General features: G+C 41.6%; 1 protein-coding gene and 1 non-coding gene across 2 annotated transcripts in view; both read right to left on the reverse strand.

Moving 5' to 3' along the window:
• Positions 1-25,381, reverse strand: part of LOC124789243 (solute carrier family 22 member 7-like) — a 75,029-nt gene that overhangs the window by 45,467 nt on the left and 4,181 nt on the right. Inside the window, exon 2 of the mRNA XM_047256537.1 lies at positions 9,738-9,969. Coding sequence (XP_047112493.1) covers positions 9,738-9,969 — 232 coding nt within the window. The remainder of the gene's footprint in view (positions 1-9,737; positions 9,970-25,381) is intronic.
• Positions 11,710-11,784, reverse strand: Trnas-cga. The gene has a single exon. It is a non-coding gene; the product is annotated as a tRNA-Ser (tRNA).

Below are 25,381 nucleotides of genomic sequence, written 5' to 3' on the forward strand. Positions count from 1 at the left end.
GTGAAGAAGTTGTGGGACAGGATAAGGCTGGCTAAGGTAATGAGGAAAGAGGTTTTAGGTAGGGTGGCAGGTGATCGGCGTGAAAGGAAGTGCTCCATCGCAGCGAGGCCCTGGACACATTTAACTGATTAACACTGCAGGATCACAAGTTAATGTAAGTGGGAGATAAGCCGTTCCAAATGTGAAATGCTGATACATTAATCAGTGGTGTAATCAACAGACTCTTGAATGCAAATGTGCATGAATTGTGTTGTACAGGTGCCAGATGTAAGTTTGTGGGATGGAGTTCCAGGCCTGTTACATTCAGCATTCAGTTGGTCTGTGCAGGGATGGTTACTGCTGTTTGTGGTTGACGGATGATGTCTCACATGTGCTTTACTGGAGACAGATCTGGTGATCAAGTAGGGGAAGGCAACATGTCAACACTCTGTAGAGCATATTGGGTTACAGCAGTGGTTTGTGGGCGAGCATTATCCTGTTGGAAAACACCCTGTGGAATGCTGTTCATGAATGGGAGCACAATAAATCACCAGATGGACATACAAATTAGAAGTCAGGGTGTGTGGGATAACCACGAGAGTGCTCCTGCTGTCATACAAAATCGCCCTCTAGACTTTGACATCGGCTATAGGTCCAGTGTGTCTTTCATGCAGGCAGGTTGGTTGCAGGCCTCTACTGGTCTCCTTGTGTCCAACACACTGGCCCCACTGGCACGAAGGCAGAACCAGCTGTCATCAAAAAACACAACAGACCTCCACCCTTCTTTTCAACGAGCTCTCACTTGACACCACTGAAGTTGCAGATGGCAGTGGTTTGGGATCAACGCAATGCATGCTGCATAGCATCTGAGTCCAATTTGTAACAGTTAATTGTATCACTGTGGTGCCAGCTGCTGCTGCAGATGTAGTACGGTGTGCCAGAGCCATGCACTGAAAACACTGGTCTTCCTTCTCGGCAGTGCCACGTGGCCATCTGGAGCCCCGTCATCTTACAAGTGTACGTTCTCGTGACCACTGCTGCTAGCAGTAATGTACAGTGGCCACATTCCTGCCAAGTCTTTCTCCAATACCGCAGCTTCCTGTAACCGTATTACACGACCTTGTTCAAACTCAGTGGACTGTTGATAATGGCGTCTTCATCGTCTTGAAGGCATTATTGTCAAACATCAACTCACCACGTTCAATCTCAGAGTCTCGAAGGTAAATAGTGATCACTACGATTGCAGCACATATTTAAAGTGAACTTGGATTTGCGTCCTCATACTACTAGTGCCATTCTTATGCGACTGTCATAAAATTTTAACAGACGTGTGAAACACGCCTACTACTTTTTGTTTATGTCACAAAACTTCTTGGTAGTGCAATATTTTTTTTTCCGCAGTGTACAACTGGTAGATACAATCATTAATCATATGATTATAATTTATGAAGAAAATATCCTATTTATATGTTGATGGACCAAACAGTGTCGGATAAAAATAGTTGTATAAGGTTTACTCATGACGCTGAACAGAGAATGAGAGTCTTAGTGAACACAGTTGTGTAGTTATCATCCATTTGGCAAAACCTTTTTAAGAAGACTGAAGAAGAACTGAAACCAACCATAATTCACAGCCCACTTAATCAAACCTACGTTTACACTTTTATTTTGTCATGGCAGAGTAGGTAGCGGTGTGTCCATCTGCACTGGTCACAATACTTGCAGAATTTTCATTAATTTTCTCAAGAACTACAGCTGGCAATGCACCTAGCTGGCGAACGTTGCCCGCACGTTGTTGCCAAAGCCTTCCTAGGCACTGATGATTAAGAACAGAAGGTGAGGATGAAAAGGGTGCACCACGAGTAGCAACATGATTTAACTTCTGAGGTCATCAGTCCCCTAGAACTTAGAACTGCTGAAACATAACTAACCTAAGGACACCACACACATCCATGCCCGAGGTAGGATTCGAACCTGCGACCACAGTGGTCGCGCGGTTCCAGACTGTAGCGCCTAGAACGGCTCGGCCTCTCCGGCTGGCTGAAAGGTGCTACAGAATGCAAAAATATGTTGTTAAAGTAGTCATGATTTTAAAGTTAACAAACTGCTACTGCTGTGAAATATGCAAGGCAGAATTTGTCGATCTTGTCAGTTATGTTTTTTTAGAGTTAATGTGTAAGTAACTCAGTAGTACTAAAGGGTTACTAGAATGGCTATGGTTATATATGAAGACACACCAGGCAGTATGGTGTTTGAGACTGATGACTATTAGTAATGTACGTTATTTGTCTTGTGTCAATGCTTTGCCTTTATAACGACTTAACTCTGCTGTGAACACATTCTGTGAGGTGTCTGAACATCTGTGGAGGAATTGCAAGCCATTCGTCCTCAAGAGCCAAAACCAGAGAAGGAAGTAATGTTGGATGCTGGGGGTCTAGAGCCTAAAACACTCAAGACAAGCCACAAATGCAGATATACATCACATCACAGCAAAAGTAATCCAAGCATTGCTATGTCCAATTGGACCTGTATGACATCCACTGAAAGAGAACTTACCAACCAACAAATACATGAAGATCAGAATGGAGGGAGGTTTGTTCAGTCACTTTCACTGCTTTATTATTAATTGTCACACAGCCCATTGTCAAATCAAGGCTCTTTATCAGCTTGAAAACTCATCACAAAGGTGTTCCACTGGGTTCAAATCAGGACACTGTGTAGACCAGTCTATTTCAGGAATGTTATTGTGCATAACCATTGCCTTACAGATGATGTTTTATGACAGGGTCCATCAACTGTAAACTGTTCCTTAACTGTAGGAAATGCACAATGGTGTAAAATCTGTTCATATCCATCTGAATCTAGTGGTTTCTTCAGCACAACAAGGAGACCACACTCATTCCATAAAAGGCACCACCTCACTGTAACACCGCCTCTTTCGTGCGTTACGGTTGGCAGTTAACGTTCTTCATACATTTGCCATATCCAAACATTTGCATCAGAATGCCACAGTATATAGTATGATTCATCACTCCAAATCACTTGCTTCCGGTCATCCACTGCTCAGTGCCACACCTCTTTACACCACCTCAAGTTTCGCTTAATATTGTCTACAGGAATGTATGGATTATTAGGACCTGCCTGACCATTGTACCCCATTCTTTTTAACTCCCTATGCACAGTCATTGTGCTAGTCGGACAGCTGCTACACTTCGGAACTCGTGAATTATTCCTTCTGCTGATTTCATGCGATTTTATTACAACCACCTTTCGTAGTGCTCAATGGTCCTTGTCCCTCAGTACAGGTCTGCCTGGTGTTGGTTTAGCTGTGTATGTTCCTTCGCATTTCCACTTTACAGTTGACTTTGGTAGCTTAGAAGGACTGAAATGTCCCTGATGGATTTGTTACAGATGTCATTCATTGACTGGACCATGATCGAACTCACTGAGCCCTCCCCTTACAGACTCATCTGCTGTTACTGTTTCTCTACTGACAACACAATACAGCTAGCCGTCCTTTATGCTGGAGGCCCACCTCTCGTGACATCTAGTCATCAATTCCATATTATGTGGAGGTGTCCAGATAATTTTATTCAGATAGAGTATGTTGGAAAGCAGGTTTAGACTGGCCGTCGGAGGATTTGGACTTACCTCTGTACCAGCAGAAAAATGCTCTTGTTAGAACAAAAGAGACAAGTATATTCCTCTTTAAAAGACTCTCACAGCAAAGTTGGGAACCAGCTGCCACAATCCTCATTCTGCCTTCCTCACAAAAAATTTTGGCATGCAAACATTTTGCGCCTCTTTGACATGGAACATTCTGAATCCTTTTACCCCATCTCTCTTTGTATTTAAATTAAACCTTTGTAGTCCCATCTTGCTCTCACTGACACTGTCTATGTAAACATGTCTCTCTCCAATTGTCTCCTTTTTCTCCCACTAATTTACAACATATCCCATTGCCAATGTCTCCTCTCTCTCTTTCACTGCCTCTTTTTGTCTTTCTTCCCAACTACTTCTGTCTCCACCATATCTCGACAGCTCAAAAGTTCGGAGGGGGGGGGGGGGGGGGGGAGACAGACAGAGAGGGAGAAGAGAGAGAGAGGGGGCTTCAACTTACTTTTCCCCATACAACCTCATGCTTAAAATTTTGGTACAGTATGTACCTTCCCCTACACCTGCTTGTTAAAGGTCACCAGTCTGAGAGGGTGTAGACCCCCCCCCCCCCACCCCAAGCCTATTTGTGGACCTCACTTAACTGTATTTTTCATTTCCACTGTCTCATCTCTCTTTTTCTCCAACTACATCTATCTCAACCCATCTCTCTTTCTCTCTTACTGCCACTGTCTCTTACTGACCAGTGTTATCTCCTCTCTTTAACACCCACTGTTACTGTCTTTATCAGTCTCTCTTTCTCTTTCCTTGCCACATTTTCTCTCCCACCATCAATGTCTCATCCCTCTTTCTCTCCAACTGGCATTGTCTCCTCTCTCTTTCGGTGTCCCCATCTCTCTCTGCTATTGTCATTCAGCACAAAAAGCACAAATATGTTCATATGCCAAAATTTTTAGTGTGAAGTGTCTGAGGCAGTTGGTTTCCCAGTTTTCTGTCAGAGTCTTTTTAAGAGGAAAATATTCACCTTTTTTGTGCTCAGGCAGGAAATATTTCCGCTGGTTCCCATCTTTCCCTGCTACAGCAGTGTATGCTACTTACATAAAATGAATTCTGTAGGTCAGTGATGTTCTGACAGTTTATATATATAGATCCACACATTTACATACTTTGACACATATTAAAAGTAATTAAGTATGCAGAATATAAGGTTAACCCAAAATTGTTTGCTTTACATTTTTTCTTAATAATTTGCTCATTGATCACAATTCATCGAAAATGCCCAGCTTATGATTTGCATTGTAAAAGAGTAAAAAAGTTATTAGAAATATTTTAATGAATTTTCTGTCTTTCCAGTTTTAAATAATTTTGGCAGTCATTTTAAGTTCTTTTTAGGCATGTTAAGACCTTCTTTAGCCTATTTTTTGAATCTACTGTACTACTCTGGGCATATCTGTAGAGGTGAGAAGTGCCCATTATACAGGGACTGCACGTCATGAAGTTTTATTAGTGAAAAAATACTGATCAAAAACATCATGTTTGGTGGCATCTGCACCCTTGCGATGACCCTTAAACTCTTGCCACGTATTCATTGCGTCAGTGAAAATGACATTTATGCTCCAAACTGGATATTACATAAGTACAGTAACTTTGAACCTCTTCTCCTCGGTAAGGGATAATGATATAAAAAAAGGTTTTGATATTCCTTGAGAATACTATCTTAAGAATATATGGTAAAAATTTTGATAACCTGCCACGAATAGAAATTATTATAAGCCGCCTAAGGCCCACCCTATGCCACACGTAATGCTAAAGGGCAACTGATTTGCAAAAGTATGTTGGCTGGAGGAAGTGTGAAATGTTTTAACATTGATCTTGTGCTATAGGATAGCTGCACTATAGCCACTGTTCCAATAGTCATACAAATGGCTGCTAGGCCAAGGGCTATGAAAACACCTGATCTATTATTTCTGTGATCAATAGAACCTGAGATATGACCCTCTGAAAAATTGCACTTTTGCACACAGTTTTCTGGAACATGTTGGTAATGATATAGTATGGAGAATAAGAACCTGACAGTATAGTCAGAGAGGGTAGGAAAAGTCGAATGAATCAAAATTTTCCAGATGACCACAGGTCAGAAGTGCAGTGTTGTGGGGCTGCAGCCATAAAACAATAGCTTTAAACTCACTTGCTCCAGTTAATACCAGTCACACTAAAAAGTCTGATACTAACTGCATGATTTCAGCAGAACAGGCAACATTTAAACTCCTGTACAAGGCTGTTTATGTGAAATGCAAAATTTTCTGTGGTGCTTACAATGTAAAACTACACTATTAAAGTAGGCTAAAAGTCCTATATTGAAACTGATTTCTGAAGCTAGTAAGCAAATTACAGCAGCATGTGAGGCAGACAAAACCACATGGCTAGACTTAATTAAGAACATGTTCACTTGACGGAAACACTTCCGTACTCCATTCACTGGGCGGCTGTCATTTTATAGCTGTAGTCCCACAATAGTGCTTTTCTGACCTTGAAATATGTCAGTGGCTCTGGTTATTTGCTTCTGTACCAGGTCGGGAGGGTAGTTGTGGGATGCGAAAGCTGTTTTCAGGTTGTTGGTGTAATGGTTCAGGGATTCAGGACTGGAGCAGATTCGTTTGCCACGAAGGCCTAGGCTGTAGGGAAGGGACCGTTTGATATGGAATTGGTGACAGCTGTCAAAATGGAGGTACTTTTGCTTGTTGGTGGGTTTGAATTGGACGGATGTGTGAAGCTGGAGAAGAAAATAACCAGAGCCACTTACTCATCCCCTCAAACCCAGAACCTCTCACAGAAGAACCCCAAAAGTGCCCCACTTGTGACAGGATACTTCCCGGGACTGGATCAGACTCTGAATGTGGCTCTCCAGCAGGGATACGACTTCCTCAAATCCTGCCCCAAAATGAGATCCATCCTTCATGAAATCCTCCCCACTCCACCAAGAGTGTCTTTCCGCCGTCCACCCAACCTTCGTAACCTCTTGGTTCATCCCTATGAAATCCCCAAACCACCTTCCCTACCCTCTGGCTCCTACCCCTGTAACCGCCCCTGGTGTAAAACCTGTCCCATGCACCCTTCCACCACCACCTACTCCAGTCTTGTAACCCGGAAGGAGTATACGATCAAAGGCAGAGCCACGTGTGAAAGCACCCACGTGATCTACCAACTGACCTGCCTACACTGTGATGCTTTCTATGTGGGAATGACCTGCAACAAACTGTCCATTCACATGAATGGACACAGGCAGACACTGTTTGTTGGTAATGAGGATCACCCTGTGGCTAAACATGCCTTGGTGCAAGGCCAACACATCTTGGCACAGTGTTACACCGTCCGGGTTATCTGGATACTTCCCACTAACACCAACCTATCCGAACTCCGGAGATGGGAACTTGCCCTTCAATATATCCTCTCTTCCCATTATCCATCAGGCCTCAATCTCCGCTAATTTCAAGTTGCCGCCACTCATACCTCGCCTGTCATTCAACAACATCTTTGCCTCTGCACTTCCGCCTCGACCGACATCTCTGCCCAAATTCTTTGCCTTTGCGAAAGCTTTAAATTTTGTGTGTTTTTATATATATCTCTCTCTGCTTGTGTCTGTATATGTGTGGATGGATATGTGTGTGTGTGTGCGAGTGTATACCCGTCCCTTTTTCCCCCTAGGGTAAGTCTTTCCGCTCCCGGGATTGGAATGACTCCTTACCCTCTCCCTTAAAACCCACATCCTTTCGTCTTTCCCTCTCCTTTCCTCTTTCCTGATGAGGCAACAGTTTGTTGCGAAAGCTTGAATTTTGTGTGTATGTTTGTGTTTGTTTGTGTGTCTGTCGACCTGCCAGCACTTTCATTTGGTAAGTCACATCATCTTTGTTTATATATATAACAGAGGGAAACATTCCACGCAGGAAAAATAAATTTAAAAACAAAGATGATGTGACTTACCATACAAAAGCGCTGGGAGGTCGATAGAAACACAAACAGACACATACATACACACAAAATTCTGCTTTCGCAACCAACGGTTGCTTCGTCAGGAAAGAGGGAAGGAGAGGGAAAGACAAAAGGATGTGGGTTTTAAGGGAGAGGGTAAGGAGTCATCCCAATCCCGGGAGCGGAAAGACTTACCTTAGGGGGAAAAAAGGACAGGTATACACTCGCGCACACACACATATCCATCCGCACATACAAAGACACAAGCAGTGTGTGTGTGTGTGTGTGCCTACAGTTTAGAGCACCGCATAGATACCAAACTGTTTTTGCTACATAGGAAACTGTTCACAAAGATGGCCATATTATGGATGAAACAATGCAAAGACTTTGTCTCTCAGATTTGTTACAATATATACATTTATGAGACAGCAGAAAATTTACAATTATACATGTTTCATTACCTGCAATTTAGACTGAATGAGCACTGGCTACAATTAAAACAAACAAATAAAGAAGATTGTTTGTTACAAAATGTTGCTGAAATAGATATTATGTAAATACTGTGGTATAGAAAGGGGACAAAATAAATAGTAAACAACTATACACAAATAGATATCATGACAGTGGACATTATGTGAGAGCTAACTGAAAGTTTAAATTAATTCAGCTATTGTATTAATGTATAATTAGGCACGCTATTATATTTTAGCATAGTACAGGGTGTCCATAAATGTTCACACTGATTTCTAGATTAAATGTTAGTTATATTTGTGATGGTAGAGGTTGTTTTTGTTACATGTCTACTGGAGACACCATGAAGTTGCACAGCTGTGTCTCATTCAAGACTTTGGCCACAATGAGTGCTGTGTGTGCTATATTATAAAAATAGCTTCCTCCTCAGGAGAAAACTTATTCTGTTGTGTGGCTGCCAGAAACCAGATCACTGAGTATTGTGCAGCAAAAGTTTGTCTCTCATTATGGAAAGAAAGCTCATTATGGAAAGAAAGCACCTGATGTCAAGTTAATCAGAACATGGATGGATACTTTTTTAGCAATGGGGTTGATTCAGAAACAGACAAGCAGCTGCAGACCACCTGTTTCAGAGGAGACAGTGCAGGCAGTTCAATCCGCATTCATGAGGTTGCCACAGAATTCGATTAGACAAGTTATCCTGGGAGCTTCAAGTGCCAAAGAGTACAGTGCATAAAGTGTTTTGTAAACGTCGTAAATTGTATGTGTACAAGGTCCAAACTGATCAGGCATTACCACCAGGTGATTGCTCAAAACATGAACAATTTGCAGTGGACATGCTGAACTGTTTGAATAATGACAATGATTTCTCGAAGCTGGTGTGTTTCTCCAATGAGCTCACATTTCATTTCATGTTTGTGACTCAGTTAACTGCCATGATGTCCAGAACTGGGTATCAGAAAAATACTCTTATCATATATTTGGGACAGTCCAAACGTTAATGTGTGGTGCGGGTATATCTGTGACTGGTCCATTTTTCTTCCTTGAAAGCAAGGTAAGTGGATATGTTTACCTAGGCATGTTGGTGAATTACACCATTCCCGGCTGTAGGATATGGAAGATACTATCATCTTTCAGCAAGATGGAACTCCCATTCATCAGGCTCTAGAAGTCTGCATTTTTCTTAATGTGATCTTCCCTAACAGGTAGATTGGCAGTGATGGCCCATTTCTGTGGCACCCGACATCACCTGGCATTACCCACTGAGATTTCTTTCTTCGAGGAAATGTGAAAGATATTCTGTTCAAAACAGTAGTTCCTGATGTCAGATATGCCATGTGCACAATCACACCAGTCATGTTGCAGAATGTGGGGCAAGAGATTAAATACTGACTTGATATTTTGAATGTTACCAGGGGTGCACATGAAGTGACTTAATTGTTGAAGTGTATTATATAGGTTAAATGTTTATCTAAGGTTTAAAACTTAATAAGTAGAGGCATTTGTGGTATAACACATGTTTCATTTATTGTATTCAATGAAGAAATATTTATATTGTTTTGTTTTCAGGGTAGACATTTGTGGATACCCTGCATTTCTTGTTGGGTTAGCGTATATACATGTTACTATTGTCAAATGGAGTAGTGTGTATTTATGATGAGTGGAATGAGAAAGAGAAAAATTGTTACGTACATGTCACCTACATAGCCAAAGAGTAAGCCTAATGCCACTCCAATATTCTGTGAGTAGAACAAGATGGTATTAACAGTCTGCTGGTTGTCACAGACCCAATTCATCTGTGATGTCGCTGTCAGTGAGAACCAGGTGTTGTCATACTCCCAACTATGCTGGCACTTCACAGGTTCCCTCCTGTTGCTGAAGTCCCTCACATCACTCTGGTTATACATCAAGCACTTGCTGAATGCAGCTCCTTCCCTGCAACAAGGCAGAAATTTGTGGATGAGCATGAGGCATCAGTGAGGTGCTCACTTCATACTCAAGGAATGAGAAAGCAGTGGAAAAGGAAATACCTGAAATACTTGACTCTATCCAAAAAAGGGAACTGTCCACATTACTAAGAACTATTTCTCGTGTTACATTAACATGCTACTGTTCATGGTACAACATAAAAGTAAAACAAAAACAGTGGTCTGTTGTCAAATCAAAGTTAGCTGTTAGAGCTAGCAGTAATGAAATATCTAGGATTAAAATAGATGATAGCTTTATTGTAAACCTGGCACAAATATCAGTGTGTTTAAATGAATTCCTCATAAATGTGGCAAAGTCAGATGTTGATGTAGCAGAGTATCAGAGTAAAGTAAATCCCTTTGGAATCCTCCAAGAAGCTGAGTATCTTATGGATTTAAGAAAAAGCACAATAAAGGACATGGAAAATGTTGTTGTTGTTATGGTCTTCAGTCCAGAGACTGGTTTAATGCAGCTCTCCATGCTACTCTATCCTGTGCAAGCTTCTTCATCTCCCAGTACTTACTGCATCCTACATCCTTCTGAATCTGCTTAGTGTATTCATCTCTTGGTCCCCCTCTACGATTTTTGCCCTCCACATTGCTCTGCAATGCTAAATTTATGATCCCCTGATGCCTCAGAACATGTCCTACCAACCGGTCCCTTCTTCTAGTCAAGTTGTTCCACAAACTCCTCTTCTCCCCAATTCTATTCAATACCTCCTCATTAGTTATGTGATCTACCCATCTAATCTTCAGCATTCTTCTGTAGCACCACATTTCGAAAGCTTCTATTCTCTTCTTGTCCAAACTATTTATCATCCATGTTTCACTTCCATACATAGCTACACTCCATACAAATACTTTCAGAAATGACACTTAAATCTATACTCGATGTTAACGAATTTCTCTTCTTCAGAAACGCTTTCCTTGCCATTGACAGTCTACATTTTATATCCTCTCTTCTTTGACCATCATCAGTTATTTTGCTGCCCAAATAGCAAAACTCATTTACTACTTTAAGTGTCTCATTTCCTAATCTAATTCCCTCAGCATCAACCAACTTAATTCGACTACATTCCATTATCCTTGTTTTGCTTTTGTTGATGTTCATCTTATATCCTCATTTCAAGACACTGTCCATTCCATTCAACTGCTCTTCCAAGTCCTTTGGTGTCTCTGACAGAATTACAATGTCATTGGCAAACCTTAATGTTTTTATTTTAATACCTACTCCGAATTTTTCTTTCGTTTCCTTTACTGCTTGCTAAATATACAGAATGAATAACATCGGGGAGAGGCTACAACCCTGTCTCACTCCCTTCCCAACCACTGCTTCCCTTTCATGTCCCTCGACTCTTATAACTGCCATCTGGTTTCTGTACAAATTGTAAACAGCCTTTCGCTCCCTGTATTTTGCCCCTGCCACCTTCAGGATTTGAAAGAGAGTATTCCAGTCAACATTGTCAAAAGCTTTCTCTAAGTCTACAAATGCTAGAAATGTAGGTTTGCCTTTTCTTAATCTAGCTTCTAAAATAAGTCGTAGGGTCAGTATTGCCTCAAGTTTTCCAACAATTCTATGGAATCCAAACTGATGTTCCCCGAGGTCGGCTTCTACCAGTTCTTCCATTCATCTGTAAAGAATTCGTGTTAGTATTTTGCAGCCGTGACTTATTAAACTGATATGAAACTTCCTGGCAGATTAAAACTGTGTTCTGGACCGAGACTCGAACTCGGGACCTTTGCCTTTCGCGGGCAAGTGCTCTACCAACTGAGCTACCCAAGCACGACTCACGCCCCGTCCTCACAGCTTTACTTCTGCCAGTACCTCTGCTCCTGCCTTCCAAACTTTACAGAAGCTCTCCTGCGAACCTTGCAGAACTAGCACTCCTGAAAGAAAGGATATTGCGGAGACATGGCTTAGCCACAGCCTGGGGGATGATAGTTTGGTAATTATCACATCTGTCAACACTTGGTTTCTTTGGGATTGGAATTATTATATTATTCTAGAAGTCTGAGGGTATTTCGCCTGTCTCATACATCTTGCTCACCAGATGGTAGAGTTTTGTCAGGACTGGCTCTTCCAAGGCCGTCAGTAGTTCTAATGGAATGTTGTCTACTCCGGGGGCCTTGTTTCGACTCAGGTCTTTCAGTGCTCTGTCAAACTCTTCACACAGTATCATATCTCCCATTTCACCTTCATCTACATCCTCTTCCATTTCCATAATACTGTCCTCAAGTACATAGCCCTTGTATAGACCCTCTATATACTCCTTCCACCTTTCTGCTTTCCCTTCTTTGCTTAGAACTGGGTTTCCACCTGAGCTCTTGATATTCATACAAGTGGTTCTCTTTTCTCCAAAGGTCTCTTTAATTTTCCTGTAGGCAGTATCTATCTTACCCCTAGTGATATGCACCTCTACACCCTTACATTTGTCCTCTAGTCATCCCTGCTTAGCCATTTTGTACTTTCTGTCGATATCATTTTTGAGACGTTTGTATTCCTTTTTGCCTGCTTCATTTACCGCATTTTTATATTTTATCCTTTCATCAATTAAATTGAATATTTCTTCTGTTACCCAAGGATTTATATTAGCTCTCGTCTTTTTACCTACTTGATTCTGTGCTGCCTTCACTACTTCATCCCTCTGAGCTACCCATTCTTCTTCTACTGTATTCCTTTCCCCAATTCTTGTCAATTGTTCCCTTATGCTCTCCCTGAAACTCTGTACAACCTCTGGTTTAGTCAGTTTTTCCAGGTCCCATCTCCTTAAATTCCCACCTTTGTGCAGTTTCTTCAGGTTTTATCTACAGTTCATAACCAATAGATTGTGGTCAGAGTCCACATCTGCCCATGGAAATGTCTTACAATTTAAAACCTAGTTCCTAAATCTCTGTCTTACCATGGAAAATGTTATCATTAAAAAATAAAAACTGTGCTGGGTGGGATGGGTTACCCATTAAAGTGATTAAAACAGCTTGTGGCATAATAGCACCTCCCCTAACTAAAATATTCAACCTGTGTTTTGAACAGGGATGCTTTCACGATGTTTTGAAGTATGCTGAAGTCAGACCTCTGTTCAAGAACGGGTTGAGGGAAGACATAGGAAACTATCAGCCTATTTCTATTCTTCCAGTCCTGTCAAAAGTGTTATAGGAGGTACCTCGAAATCAGATGAAAAACTTTATATTAAAAATGATATTATTATAAGTAACCAATTTGGATTTCAACCAGGCAAAAACACCCTGGATGCAGTGAATAACATTATTGAAAAGATAGGCAAATCATTGGATCAGAGGAGTAAGGTTGCACGTATCTTCTGTGATCTCATAAAAGCATTTGACCCCCTGAACTATGACTTGCAGTTATACAAATTAGACAAATACAGGATTAAGGACAAGGGCTAACATCAGAAAACAGTGGCTAACAACAGAAAACAAAGGGTAACTCTCACCTCAGATACAGTGAATTATTGTTGTAAATGGAGTATAATATCACAAGGTGTGCCTCAAGGCTCTGTTTGGGGTAAGCCCTGTTTTTATTCTACGTAAATGACTTACCCATAAATATAAGTTCCCCTCAGTTCTGTTTATAGATGATTATTTTGTTTTAATTGAAGATGAAGATGCAGAAAAAATTCTGAGCTCCATCGTAAGCACACTGGATACCTTAGAAAACTGGTTTAGTTAAGTGGATTGAAACTGAACATTGCAAAAACCCATATGGTACATTTCAAAACAAAACATTCGAAATGTGTGGAACTTAAATACAACATAAGAATCAACTTATGAAAGAAGTTGACAGGGTCAATTTCCTGGGACTAAATGTGGACAAGAACCTAAACTGGAATACACATATTGACTTCCTATAAAAATGAACTAAGCAATTGGCACTTTCAAATGCAAATACTAGCAAATTCCATTGACTTGAGAACACGGAAAATTGCTGATCATAGTTATTTTGAATCTGTCATTAGGTATGGAATAATTTTTTGGAAAGTTTAAGTAGTGTATTTCGAATACTGAAATTGCAAAAGAGAATTGTCCAGTACATGTGTACTGCACAACAAACAGAGTCTTATTGCCCATTATTTTGGAAACTCCAAATCCTAACTGTTACATTTATGAAATTGTAATCTTCCTATACAGCAGGCAAAACTTATTCGAGGAGAATCATTTTAACCATACATATAACACAAGAAATAAAAGTAATTTTATGCTACCCACACACCAGTTGAAATTTTGTGCATGGATTCCACAGTATATGGGGACGACGATATTCAACAAGGAAACACATATTTAATATGAAGTCAGAAATTTTAAAAACGAGGCTACAGCAAATTCTGTGGGAGAAATGCTACTGTTTAGTAGAAGGATTCATAGAGTGAAATGATCATTTGCGAAAGGGGTAGTTAAGTGTTAGATTCTATTGTATCTATGCATAACAAAATTGTATTATAAGATTATTATGAGGCTGTCTGTTAACATCAGCTATTTTTTGTTTATGGTGAAATTTTACCACAATTTGAGATGTCTCCTGTATCTCAATCAAATAACTTAGGTTATGTACATTGTGAGACAAAGAAAACACAATTCACAAAAAGTCTCCATTTATTTATTTATCATAACCCATTTTCCTGATGACAACAAAGGAATGTTACATATATATAGAATTACATTTACCTGAATCTTCACGATAGTCTGTTACTACTTCTTTCTTTCCTTTTCTTCTTTACTGAATACTGAATTGAATTTACAGCCCCTGAGAGTGTGTGAGATGATCATGTGTGCAGAAGCTAGATGAGGAAGCTAGATGGATAAATAGGTCTAACCCAACTACATAAAAAATAACATTTTGATTCCAAAACAATGGTGTTAATACAACACGGAAAAACGAAAGGCTTGGAAATAATGCAACTGTACAAACTAACTTAACCAGGGGAAATAGGCATTGTCGGGAATGCCAAAGGAATGTGCGTTAGTACCACTGTTATCTTCTATATGCATAAATGTTCATGAGGACAGGATGGGCAGCAATCTGCGACTGTCTGCTGACAATGCTGTGATGTGCAGGAAGCTGTCACCATTGAGTGACTGTAGGAAGATTCAGGATGACTTAGACAAATTTTCTAGTTGGTGTGATGAAGTGAAGCTAGCTCTACATGTAGAAAAAGGTAAGTTAACGCAGATGATTAGGAAAGAACAAACCTGCAAGGTTCAAATATAGTACTACTAGTGTCCTACCTGACACAGTCACATTTATTAAATATCTAGGCATAACGCTGCAAAGCGATATGAAATGGAATGAACATATAAGGATTGTAGTGGGGTTGATGAATGGTCAACTTCTGTTTATTGAGAGAATTTTAGAAAATGTGATTCATCTGTGGAGGTGAAAGCATATAGGTCACTAAGGTAACTGATTCTTGAGTACTGCGTGAGTGTTTGGGATCTGCACCACATTCGATTAAAGGAAGACAAGCAGTTCAGAGGTGGGCTTACAGACTGGTTACTGGCAGGTTCAAATAACACACAAATATTACGGAGATGTTGTGGAACCTCTAATGGGAATCCCAGGAGGGGAGGCGATATTCTATTAAAGCAACATTATTGGGAAAATTTAGAGAACAGTGATTTGAAGCTGACTGCTGAACGATTCTACTACTGCCAACATCAATTTTGCTTAAATAGTACGAAGATAAAATAAGAGAAATTAGGATTCGTACAGAGGCATACAGAGTCATTTTTCCCTTGCTTGTTTGCGAGTGGGACAGGAAAGGAAATGACAGATAGTGGTACAGGCTACCTTACCCGAAGCACTGTAGGGTGGCTTGCAGAGTATGTGTGAAGGTGTAGATGTAGAAAGACAGATGCTGCCTATGTATTTTAAACAAAGCCTTTGGGAACAGAGAAACAGCTGTATGAATGTCAGCAGCTTAATTGGCAAGCAGATACATACGCTAATAGTATTGTGTGTACAAGGTATAAAGGGCAGTGCATTGGTGGAACTGTCATTAGTACTCAGGTGACTCGTGAAAAGGTTTCCAACGTGATTATCACTGCATGATGGGAATTAACGCACTTTCAACGTGGGATGGTTGTCGGAGCTAGATGAATGGGACAATCCATTTTGGAAATCGTTAGGGAATTCAGTATTCCAAGATCTGCAGTGTTAAAAGTGTGCCAAGAATAGCACATTTCAGGCATTGTCTCTCATTGCAGACAACCCAGTGGCTGACAGCTTTTGCTTAACGATCGAGAGCAGCTGTGTATGTGTAAAAATTGTCAGTGGTAACAGACCACAAGGACTATGTGAAATAGTGCAGAAATCAACACGGGACGTATGATGAATGTATGTGTTAGGATAGTGTGGCAAAATTCGATGCTAATGAGCTATAGCAGCAGACATCCAACGCGAGTGCCTTTGCTAAAAGCACGACAGCACCTGCAGTGACTTTTCTGGGCTTGTGACCATATCTGTTGGGTCCTAGATGATTGGATAACCATAGCTTGGTCAGAAGAGTCCCAGTTTCAGTTAGTAAGAACTGATGGTAGGCTTTGAGTGTGACACAGACCCCATGAAGCCGTGGACTTATGTTGTACAATGCACTGTGTAAGCTGGTGGTGGCTCCATAATGGTGTGAGTTGTATTTACATGGAATGGACTTGTTCCTCTGGTCCAACTGAACTGGTCGTTGCCTGGAAATGGCTGTATTTGGCTACTTGGAAACCATTTACAGCCATTTATAGAACTCATGTTCACACCTATGTCATGTCACTGAGTCACAATTGTTTGCAGTTGGTTTCAAGAACATTCTTGGCAACTGAAGTGAGTGATTTGGCCCCCCAAATAACCTGACATGAATCCCACCTAACATTTATGGAACGTAACTGAGAGGTCAGTTTACACACAAAATCTTGCACTGGTAACACCTTTGCAACTATTGATTGCTATAAAGGTGGCATGGCTCAAGATTTCTGTAGGGAACTACCAACAATGTGTTGAGTTCTTGGCAATCAAGTTGTTGCACTACGCTGAACAAAAGGAGTTCTGATTCAATATTAGAAGGCATCCTATGACTTGTCACCTCAGTGTACTAAGCAAAGAAGGGGACACAGAAAGATGGAAGGAATTTAGAGCAAGTTTATACATGGAAAACATGCGAAGGCAGTATTACAGAAAGGAAAGATGATGTAGATGAGGTTTGAGTGATACCATTCAGAGATGAGAATTTGCAGAAAACTGAAAGACAAAAGTGAAAATAAATAATAATAATAACCCTGTTGTAGATGACATTCCCTCAGATCCCTGAGATTCCCTGAGATCTTTGGGAGAGTCTGCCATAAAAAGCCCCTAGGCGCAAGATACACAAGACAGGCAAAATATCCACAGAGTTCAAGAAGAATATAATAATTACAGTTCCAAAGAAGCCAAGTGCTGACAAGTGGAATAGTACTGGACTATCAGCTTAATAATTCATGGTTACAAAATGCTTACACAAATTGTTTACACACGAATAAAATAACTGATTTTAACCGACCTTGGGGGACATCTGTATGGTTCCTGGAGATATGTAGTATCATGTGAGACAACACTGATCCTATGACTTCTCATTGAAGATAGGTTAAATAATAGCAAACAAACCTTTGTTTATAGCATTTAATCAAAGCTTTTGACAATGTTGACTGGAGTACATTCTCGCAAAGTACTGAAAGAGGCAGTGATAAAATACAGGGAGGAATAGGATCTTTGAAACTTGTACTGAAACCAGACTGTAGTTCCAGGAGATGAAGGATATGAAAGGAAGCACGGTTCAGAATGGGGTGAGACGTGGTTGTAGCCTATCCCCGGTGTTGTTCAATCTGTACATTGGGCAACCAGTAAAAGAAACCAAGGGAAAATTTCAAGAGGGAATAAATGTTTAAGGAGAAGAGGTACGAAACTTTGAGGTTGACTGATGATATTGTAATTCTGTCTGAGACAACAAAGGACTTCGAAGAGCAGTTGGACAGAATGGATGGCATTTTTGGAAAAAAAAATAATATCAACAATAAAATTCTCTCGAGTTTTCAGCCGCATCAAGTGGTTTAAAATCCATATATTTTAAACCACTTGATGCAGTTGGAAGCTTGAGAGAATTTTATTGGTACATATCGCCAAAAAATTATCCATATATAATATCAACAGTAGAAAAACTGGAATAATGGGATGTAGTCGAATTAAATCAGGTGATTTCGAGGGATTTAGATTAGGACATGAGACACTAAAAGTAAAACTCTTTCTAGTTCATAATGGGGGTGGTACAGCAATAAGTATGCATGATATGAAGAAACAAGCAGTCTTGTTTCCAGTGTTAGAACCTTTTTTTTTTTATTATTTCCCAATGACACATTTAATCTTTATTTAGGCATCTTCAGACTGGCCTATTGAAGAAAGAGAGAATTTCATAATAGTGGCATGACTGCATTTAGTGAGACTGGGTTCTAAGAAAATATTAACAAACTTACTGATATTTCATTGCGATGGATCAAGTACGTAGCCAAAGGGGCTGTTCAGGGGGTCCGGACACCCCCACCACCAATTGTTGTTGTTGTTGTTGTTGTTGTGGTCTTCAGTCCTGAGACTGGTTTGATGCAGCTCTCCATGCTACTCTATCCTGTGCAAGCTTCTTCATCTCCCAGTACCTACTGCAACCTACATCCTTCTGAATCTGCTTAATGTATTCATCTCTTGGTCTCCCTCTACGATTTTTACCCTCCACGCTGCCCTCCAATACTAAATTGGCGATCCCTTGATGCCTCAGAACATGTCCTACCAACCGATCCCTTCTTCTGGTCAAGTTGTGCCACAAACTTCTCTTCTCCACAATCCTATTCAATACTTCCTCATTAGTTATGTGATCTACCTATCTAATCTTCAGCATTCTTCTGTAGCACCACATTTCGAGAGCTTCTATTCTCTTCTCGTCCAAACTATTTATCGTCCATGTTTCACTTCCATACATGGCTACACTCCATACAAATACTTTCAGAAATGACTTCCTGACACTTAAATCTATACTCGATGTTAACAAATTACTCTTCTTCAGAAACGCTTTCCTTGCCATTGCAAGTCTACATTTTATATCCTCTCTACTTCGACCATCATCAGTTATTTTGCTCACCAAATAGCAAAACTCCTTTACTACTTTAAGCGTCTCATTTCCTAATCTAATTCCCTCAGCATCACCCGACTTAATTTGACTACATTCCATTATCCTCGTTTTGCTTCTGTTGATGTTCATCTTATATCCTCCTTTCAAGACACTGTCCATTCCATTCAACTGCTCTTTCAAGTCCTTTGCTGTCTCTGACAGAATTACAATGTCATCGGCGAACCTCAAAGTTTTTATTTTTTCTCCATGGATTTTAATACCTACTCCGAATTTTTCTTTCGTTTCCTTTACTGCTTGCTCAATATACAGATTGAATAACATCGGGGAGAGGCTACAACCCTGTCTTACTCCCTTCCCAACCAGTGCTTCCCTTTCATGTCCCTCGACTCTTATAACTGCCATCTGGTTTCTGTACAAATTGTAAATAGCCTTTCACTCCCTGTATTTTGCCCCTGCCACCTTTAGAATTTGAAAGAGAGTATTCCAGTCAACATTGTCAAAAGCTTTCTCTAAGTCTACAAATGCTAGAAATGTAGGTTTGCCTTTCCTTAATCTTTCTTCTAAGATAAGTCGTAAGGTCAGTATTGCCTCACGTGTTCCAGTATTTCTACGGAATCCAAATTGATCTTCCCCGAGGTCGCCGTCTACTAGTTTTTCCATTCGTCTGTAAAGAATTCGTGTTAGTATTTTGCAGCTGTGGATTATTAAACTGATTGTTCGGTAATTTTCACATCTGTCAACACCTGCTTTCTTTGGGATTGGAATTATTATATTCTTCTGCATTTTTGTATTTTCTTCTTTTCATCAATTAAATTCAATATTTCTTCTGTTACCCAAGGATTTCTATCAGCCCCCAACTTTTTACCTACTTGATTCTCTGCTACCTTTACTATTTCATACCTCAAAGCTATCCATTCTTCTTCTACTGTCTTTCTTTTCCCCGTTCTTGTCAATCGTTCCCTAATGCTCTCCCTGAATCTCTATAACCTCAGCTTCTTTCAGTTTATCCAGGTCCCATCTGCTCAAATTCCCACCTTTTTGCAGTTTCTTTAGTTTTAACCTACAGTTCATAACCAATAGATTGTGGTCAGAGTCAACATCTGCCCCTGGAAATGTCTTACAAATAAAAATCTTGGTTCCTGAATCTCTGTCTTACCATTATATAATCTATCTGAGACCTTCCAGTATCTCCAAGCTTCTTCCATGTATGTGTAGGGGGCAGTATATCTGTCAAAAAGCACCGTTGGTGAATGGTGCGACAAGGAGTGCTGTTGCTTCATGATAACACATGTCACCATATCGCGAATGTAACTCAGAAATTATGCCGACTCAGATGGGAGACACATGAGCACCCACGCTATAGTCCTAATCTCTTCCCATGCAATTATCATGCTTTCGTCCATTAAAAAAGCCCTTGAAGAGTCGACAATTTTTGTGGGATGTGGATGTGTGGCAAGCAGTTACAGATTTCTTCATGCAGCAGGAGCCATTGTTTTACCAAACGAGTATCTTCAGCCTAGTGCGGCGATCGGATGATTGTGTCAGTGGCGTTGGTAGTTTTTCCTGAGTGGCATATCGATTCTGGACTGTATGGCAATCAAACAGAAAATTTTTCATCCCCTCTTATATTTTGATTTCCAGTCATATCACGGGAAGGGGAAATGTCATATCAATAGTCAACTAGACCATCGATACATTTAAACTTGATATTTGCTGTCTAATTTGAAATGGAGTGTCAAGAGCGAAAGTATAAATTGAAGTTCAGTTTCATTTTTTGTATTGAGCATCCAAAAATTTACGAATTTGACGATTGGTTCTGTGGAACGTTTGAAGAACCAGAAAAAGACTTTTTGGAATGGCATATGACTTCCTGAATAACGTATACACTGTGAAATTGAGGAATGAGGAAATCTGCCAAAGGATTATGTACATGACGAACGGCGGTGCGGAGTACAAGACAAGCACAGGTGAGGTTGAGCCGTGTTACTATGACCTACACTGGTTTCGGTCAGGCCCTTTGGTAAATGTGGTACCGTGTACACAGTCACTGGCAATCGCGGGAGGGGGGGGGGGGGCTGCGGTAACATGCGCTACAAAGTTGATAATAATGGCGTGAAAACCGCTAAAATTGATTTACAATGTCACATATTGTCTTTTATCAATTACTTCGAAGCTCTCGTAGTTTACGAGGGGCAACCAAGTACTTGTTCTGCCTGTACCATACCTGGTCACCTTAGGGAGGAGTGTCTGCGAAGACGACCGATACAGCTCTCTGCCGAGGTAGATGTGGAAGGTAGGCCGCGGGCGCAATATGCCACAGTCGCCAGCTGTTTGTTTACGTGCAGCGACAGTGTTGTGTACCCTGCCGATGACGTAGCACTCACTGCCACAGCAGCAACAACTGAAGTTTCGCCAACTGGTGCAACCACTTTGAGCACTGACGAGGAAATCTCCCACTCTCAAACAGACGTTGCAATGACAGCGCAATCTAATGTTGCTCCTGAACTTACTCTGTCCTCACGCAGCTTCGTGTATGATTCAGTTCTGAAAGAATCTGTTGCAGGGGAAGAAGGCACATCTTGTTCACAGTTGGACAACACTACTGTCATATGCAACATTCTGGCAACTGACTCTTTGAATAAATGTAATAGCACTAACAACAACGACCGACAAGTGACGTTACACCTTACAGACAACGTCACAGACACAGTGAGATGCGTGACGAACATTCGGACACCACTGTACAAGCAATTCCTACTTTAAAAAAATCTAAAAAGTTCGTATGGGAGTCCCAGAAAGATTTCAAAGGCTACCTGACAAAAAGAAACTTTGCATTGCTCACGGAGAAGCTATTGAGGCAGCACAAAAATTAAGGCCAGTAGTTCAATTAGGCAGCAAAACCGAAAAACAGTCAACCTGAAACAACGGCAACGTTGTGAACTGCCTCATTAGAACCCATGGACTCCGGCAACAATCTAAACATACAATCCGGTTGGTCCTTGATGGATGGACGATGAAAGGGACAGAAATGAGGGCCAACGGTAGCTTTATACTGAAATCTTAGTGTGAATGTGTGTGTATGGACAGAGCGGCATTTAGCAGGTCGGCTATTTCTCCTTCTTAAGGACCGATACTTTGACGTACAACAGAACAACGATTAATATTAACGGAATTCAGAGTGATAGAAAATTCAGAGCAGTCACAGATTTCCCATACACCACTAATGTAAGCATCGGGCTGTTAGAAGAAATTTGTGTATAGAACTTATATGCACCATCCGGCAGTAACTGCTAACAGAAACATTCTTACTTTTATAAAAATGATTTGCCTTGTTTAATTAATGGATATGATGTGAATTTTACCGTAGGGGAAGATTTTAACTGTGTTATCTCATTATAAGACCAAACATCGAACTTTAATAAATGGATGGAACTCTACCCCCTTGTCTCTGGATTGACACTACTTGACACTTGGGAAAAAATACATGGAGACCACGTCGCTTTCACACATATAGCCTGCAATTCCGCCAGTTGGATAGAACGCATATACGTCTCTGCCGCCCTTGACCGTAACGTAATGAACAGCGATATTGCTCCCGTCAGCTTTTCTGACCACAGTGCTCATCAATGCTACGTAACCTCGAACGCCTAGAAATGTTCCGTAGGAGAGGCCACTGGAGAACGAACGTCACCCTGTTGCAAGGCAAGCAGCTGGATGTGGACATCCAACGGGTGTGTGATCAAGTAAAGCACTCCAAAACCCAATACAGATCGACTATTGAATGGTGGCTACACAGAGCTGAACTGAAACTTAGATCAGCAGTAAAAAGTTACGCTGTTGGTTCAAACAAAAGAGAGAATTTTACTTCTCATGTCTCTGTGAACCATACCGAACCGCCAACATCAAAGCTGATGGCGCTTATCACTGCATAAAGAAGTACAAGGCGAAAATTATGAACCTGTATAGCAAAGAAATCTGAACCAAAGGACTTCAAATCAGAGGAAACAGCCTCACTGTACCACACTTTACGAACAATGCGGCGACAGAAAGTGAAGCTAATTGAAGAGGTAGTTGATGGGACAGGGACTGTAGTTACAAGACAACGCGATATCTCATTGTTGATGGGACAGGGACTGTAGTTACAAGACAATGCGATATCTCATCACATGTGTATAACACTACAGAGAACTTTACGGCAGGCAGGAGATCAATGACGCGCTTTCCACTGAAGTACTCAATTAAATACACTCCTGGAAATTGAAATAAGAACACCGTGAATTCATTGTCCCAGGAAGGGGAAACTTTATTGACACATTCCTGGGGTCAGATTCATCACATGATCACACTGACAGAACCACAGGCACATAGACACAGGCAACAGAGCACGCACAATGTCGGCACTAGTACAGTGTATATCCACCTTTCGCAGCAATGCAGGCTGCTATTCTCCCATGGAGACGATCGTAGAGATGCTGGATGTAGTCCTGTGGAACGGCTTGCCATGCCATTTCCACCTGGCGCCTCAGTTGGACCAGCGTTCGTGCTGGACGTGCAGACCGCGTGAGACGACGCTTCATCCAGTCCCAAACATGCTCAATGGGGGACAGATCCGGAGATCTTGCTGGCCAGGGTAGTTGACTTACACCTTCTAGAGCACGTTGGGTGGCACGGGATACATGCGGACGTGCATTGTCCTGTTGGAACAGCAAGTTCCCTTGCCGGTCTAGGAATGGTAGAACGATGGGTTCGATGACGGTTAGGATGTACCGTGCACTATTCAGTGTCCCCTCGACGATCACCAGTGGTGTACGGCCAGTGTAGGAGATCGCTCCCCACACCATGATGCCAGGTGTTGGCCCTATGTGCCTCGGTCGTATGCAGTCCTGATTGTGGCGCTCACCTGCACAGCGCCAAACACGCATACGACCATAATTGGCACCAAGGCAGAAGCGACTCTCATCGCTGAAGACGACACGTCTCCATTCGTCCCTCCATTCACGCCTGTCGCGACACCACTGGAGGCGGGCTGCACGATGTTGGGGCGTGAGCGGAAGACGGCCTAACGGTGTGCGGGACCGTAGCGCAGCTTCATGGAGACGGTTGCGAATGGTCCTCGCCGATACCCCAGGAGCAACAGTGTCCCTAATTTGCTGGGAAGTGGTGGTGCGGTCCCCTACGGCACTGCGTAGGATCCTACGGTCTTGGCGTGCATTCGTGCGTCGCTGCGGTCCGGTCCCAGGTCGATGGGCACGTGCACCTTCCGCCGACCACTGGCGACAACATCGATGTACTGTGGAGACCTCATGCCCCACGTGTTGAGCAATTCGGCGGTACGTCCACCCGGCCTCCCGCATGCCCACTATACGCCCTCGCTCAAAGTCCGTCAACAGCACATACGGTTCACGTCCACGCTGTCGCGGCATGCTACCAGTGTTAAAGACTGCGATGGAGCTCCGTATGCCACGGCAAACTGGCTGACACTGACGGCGGCGGTGCACAAATGCTGCGCAGCTAACACCATTCGACGGCCAACACCGCGGTTCCTGGTGAGTCCGCTGTGCCGTGCGTGTGATCATTGCTTGTACAGCCCTCTCGCAGTGTCCGGAGCAAGTATGGTCGGTCTGACACACCGGTGTCAATGTGTTCTTTTTTCTATTTCCAGGAGTGTAGTTTCACGAAAATGATGCGCTTGAGGTCCCATCCAGTGAAGACGATGTTAAATAGGCTGTGTTCAGCTCCACGAAACTAAAATCTCCTGAACCCGACGGTCTTGGCAGGGAATTTTATCAACATTACTGGAATATCTTGGCCCTAACATTAACTCAATTTGCTAATGAAGTGTGGCAGCTTGAATCGGTACCAGAGGAACTCAAAGAAGGCTTCGTTGTGCCTTTACCCATAAAAGGAAACATCAAAAGGATACATGAAATGCGACCTATTACCCTACTTAATTCAGACTTTAAAATCATATCACCGACTACGAAACAGCGAATGCAACTGTTGTTACACAAAATACTAGGAAAGTACCAACATGGTGCTGTACCTGAACAGAGTGTAGTATCAGCTTCCTGCAACCTATGGGATGTCATCTGTACTCTGGCAGACAATAACGACCCCGATGCACTACTATTTTTAGACTTCGAAAAAGCATATGACCACATGAACCATGAATTTATGATTAAGGTACTGACGAATAAGTGTTTCTACCAACGTTTTGTCAAACTATGC

Source organism: Schistocerca piceifrons, chromosome 3 (genome assembly GCF_021461385.2).
Source record: "Schistocerca piceifrons isolate TAMUIC-IGC-003096 chromosome 3, iqSchPice1.1, whole genome shotgun sequence".
Taxonomy (NCBI): Eukaryota; Metazoa; Arthropoda; class Insecta; order Orthoptera; family Acrididae; genus Schistocerca; species Schistocerca piceifrons.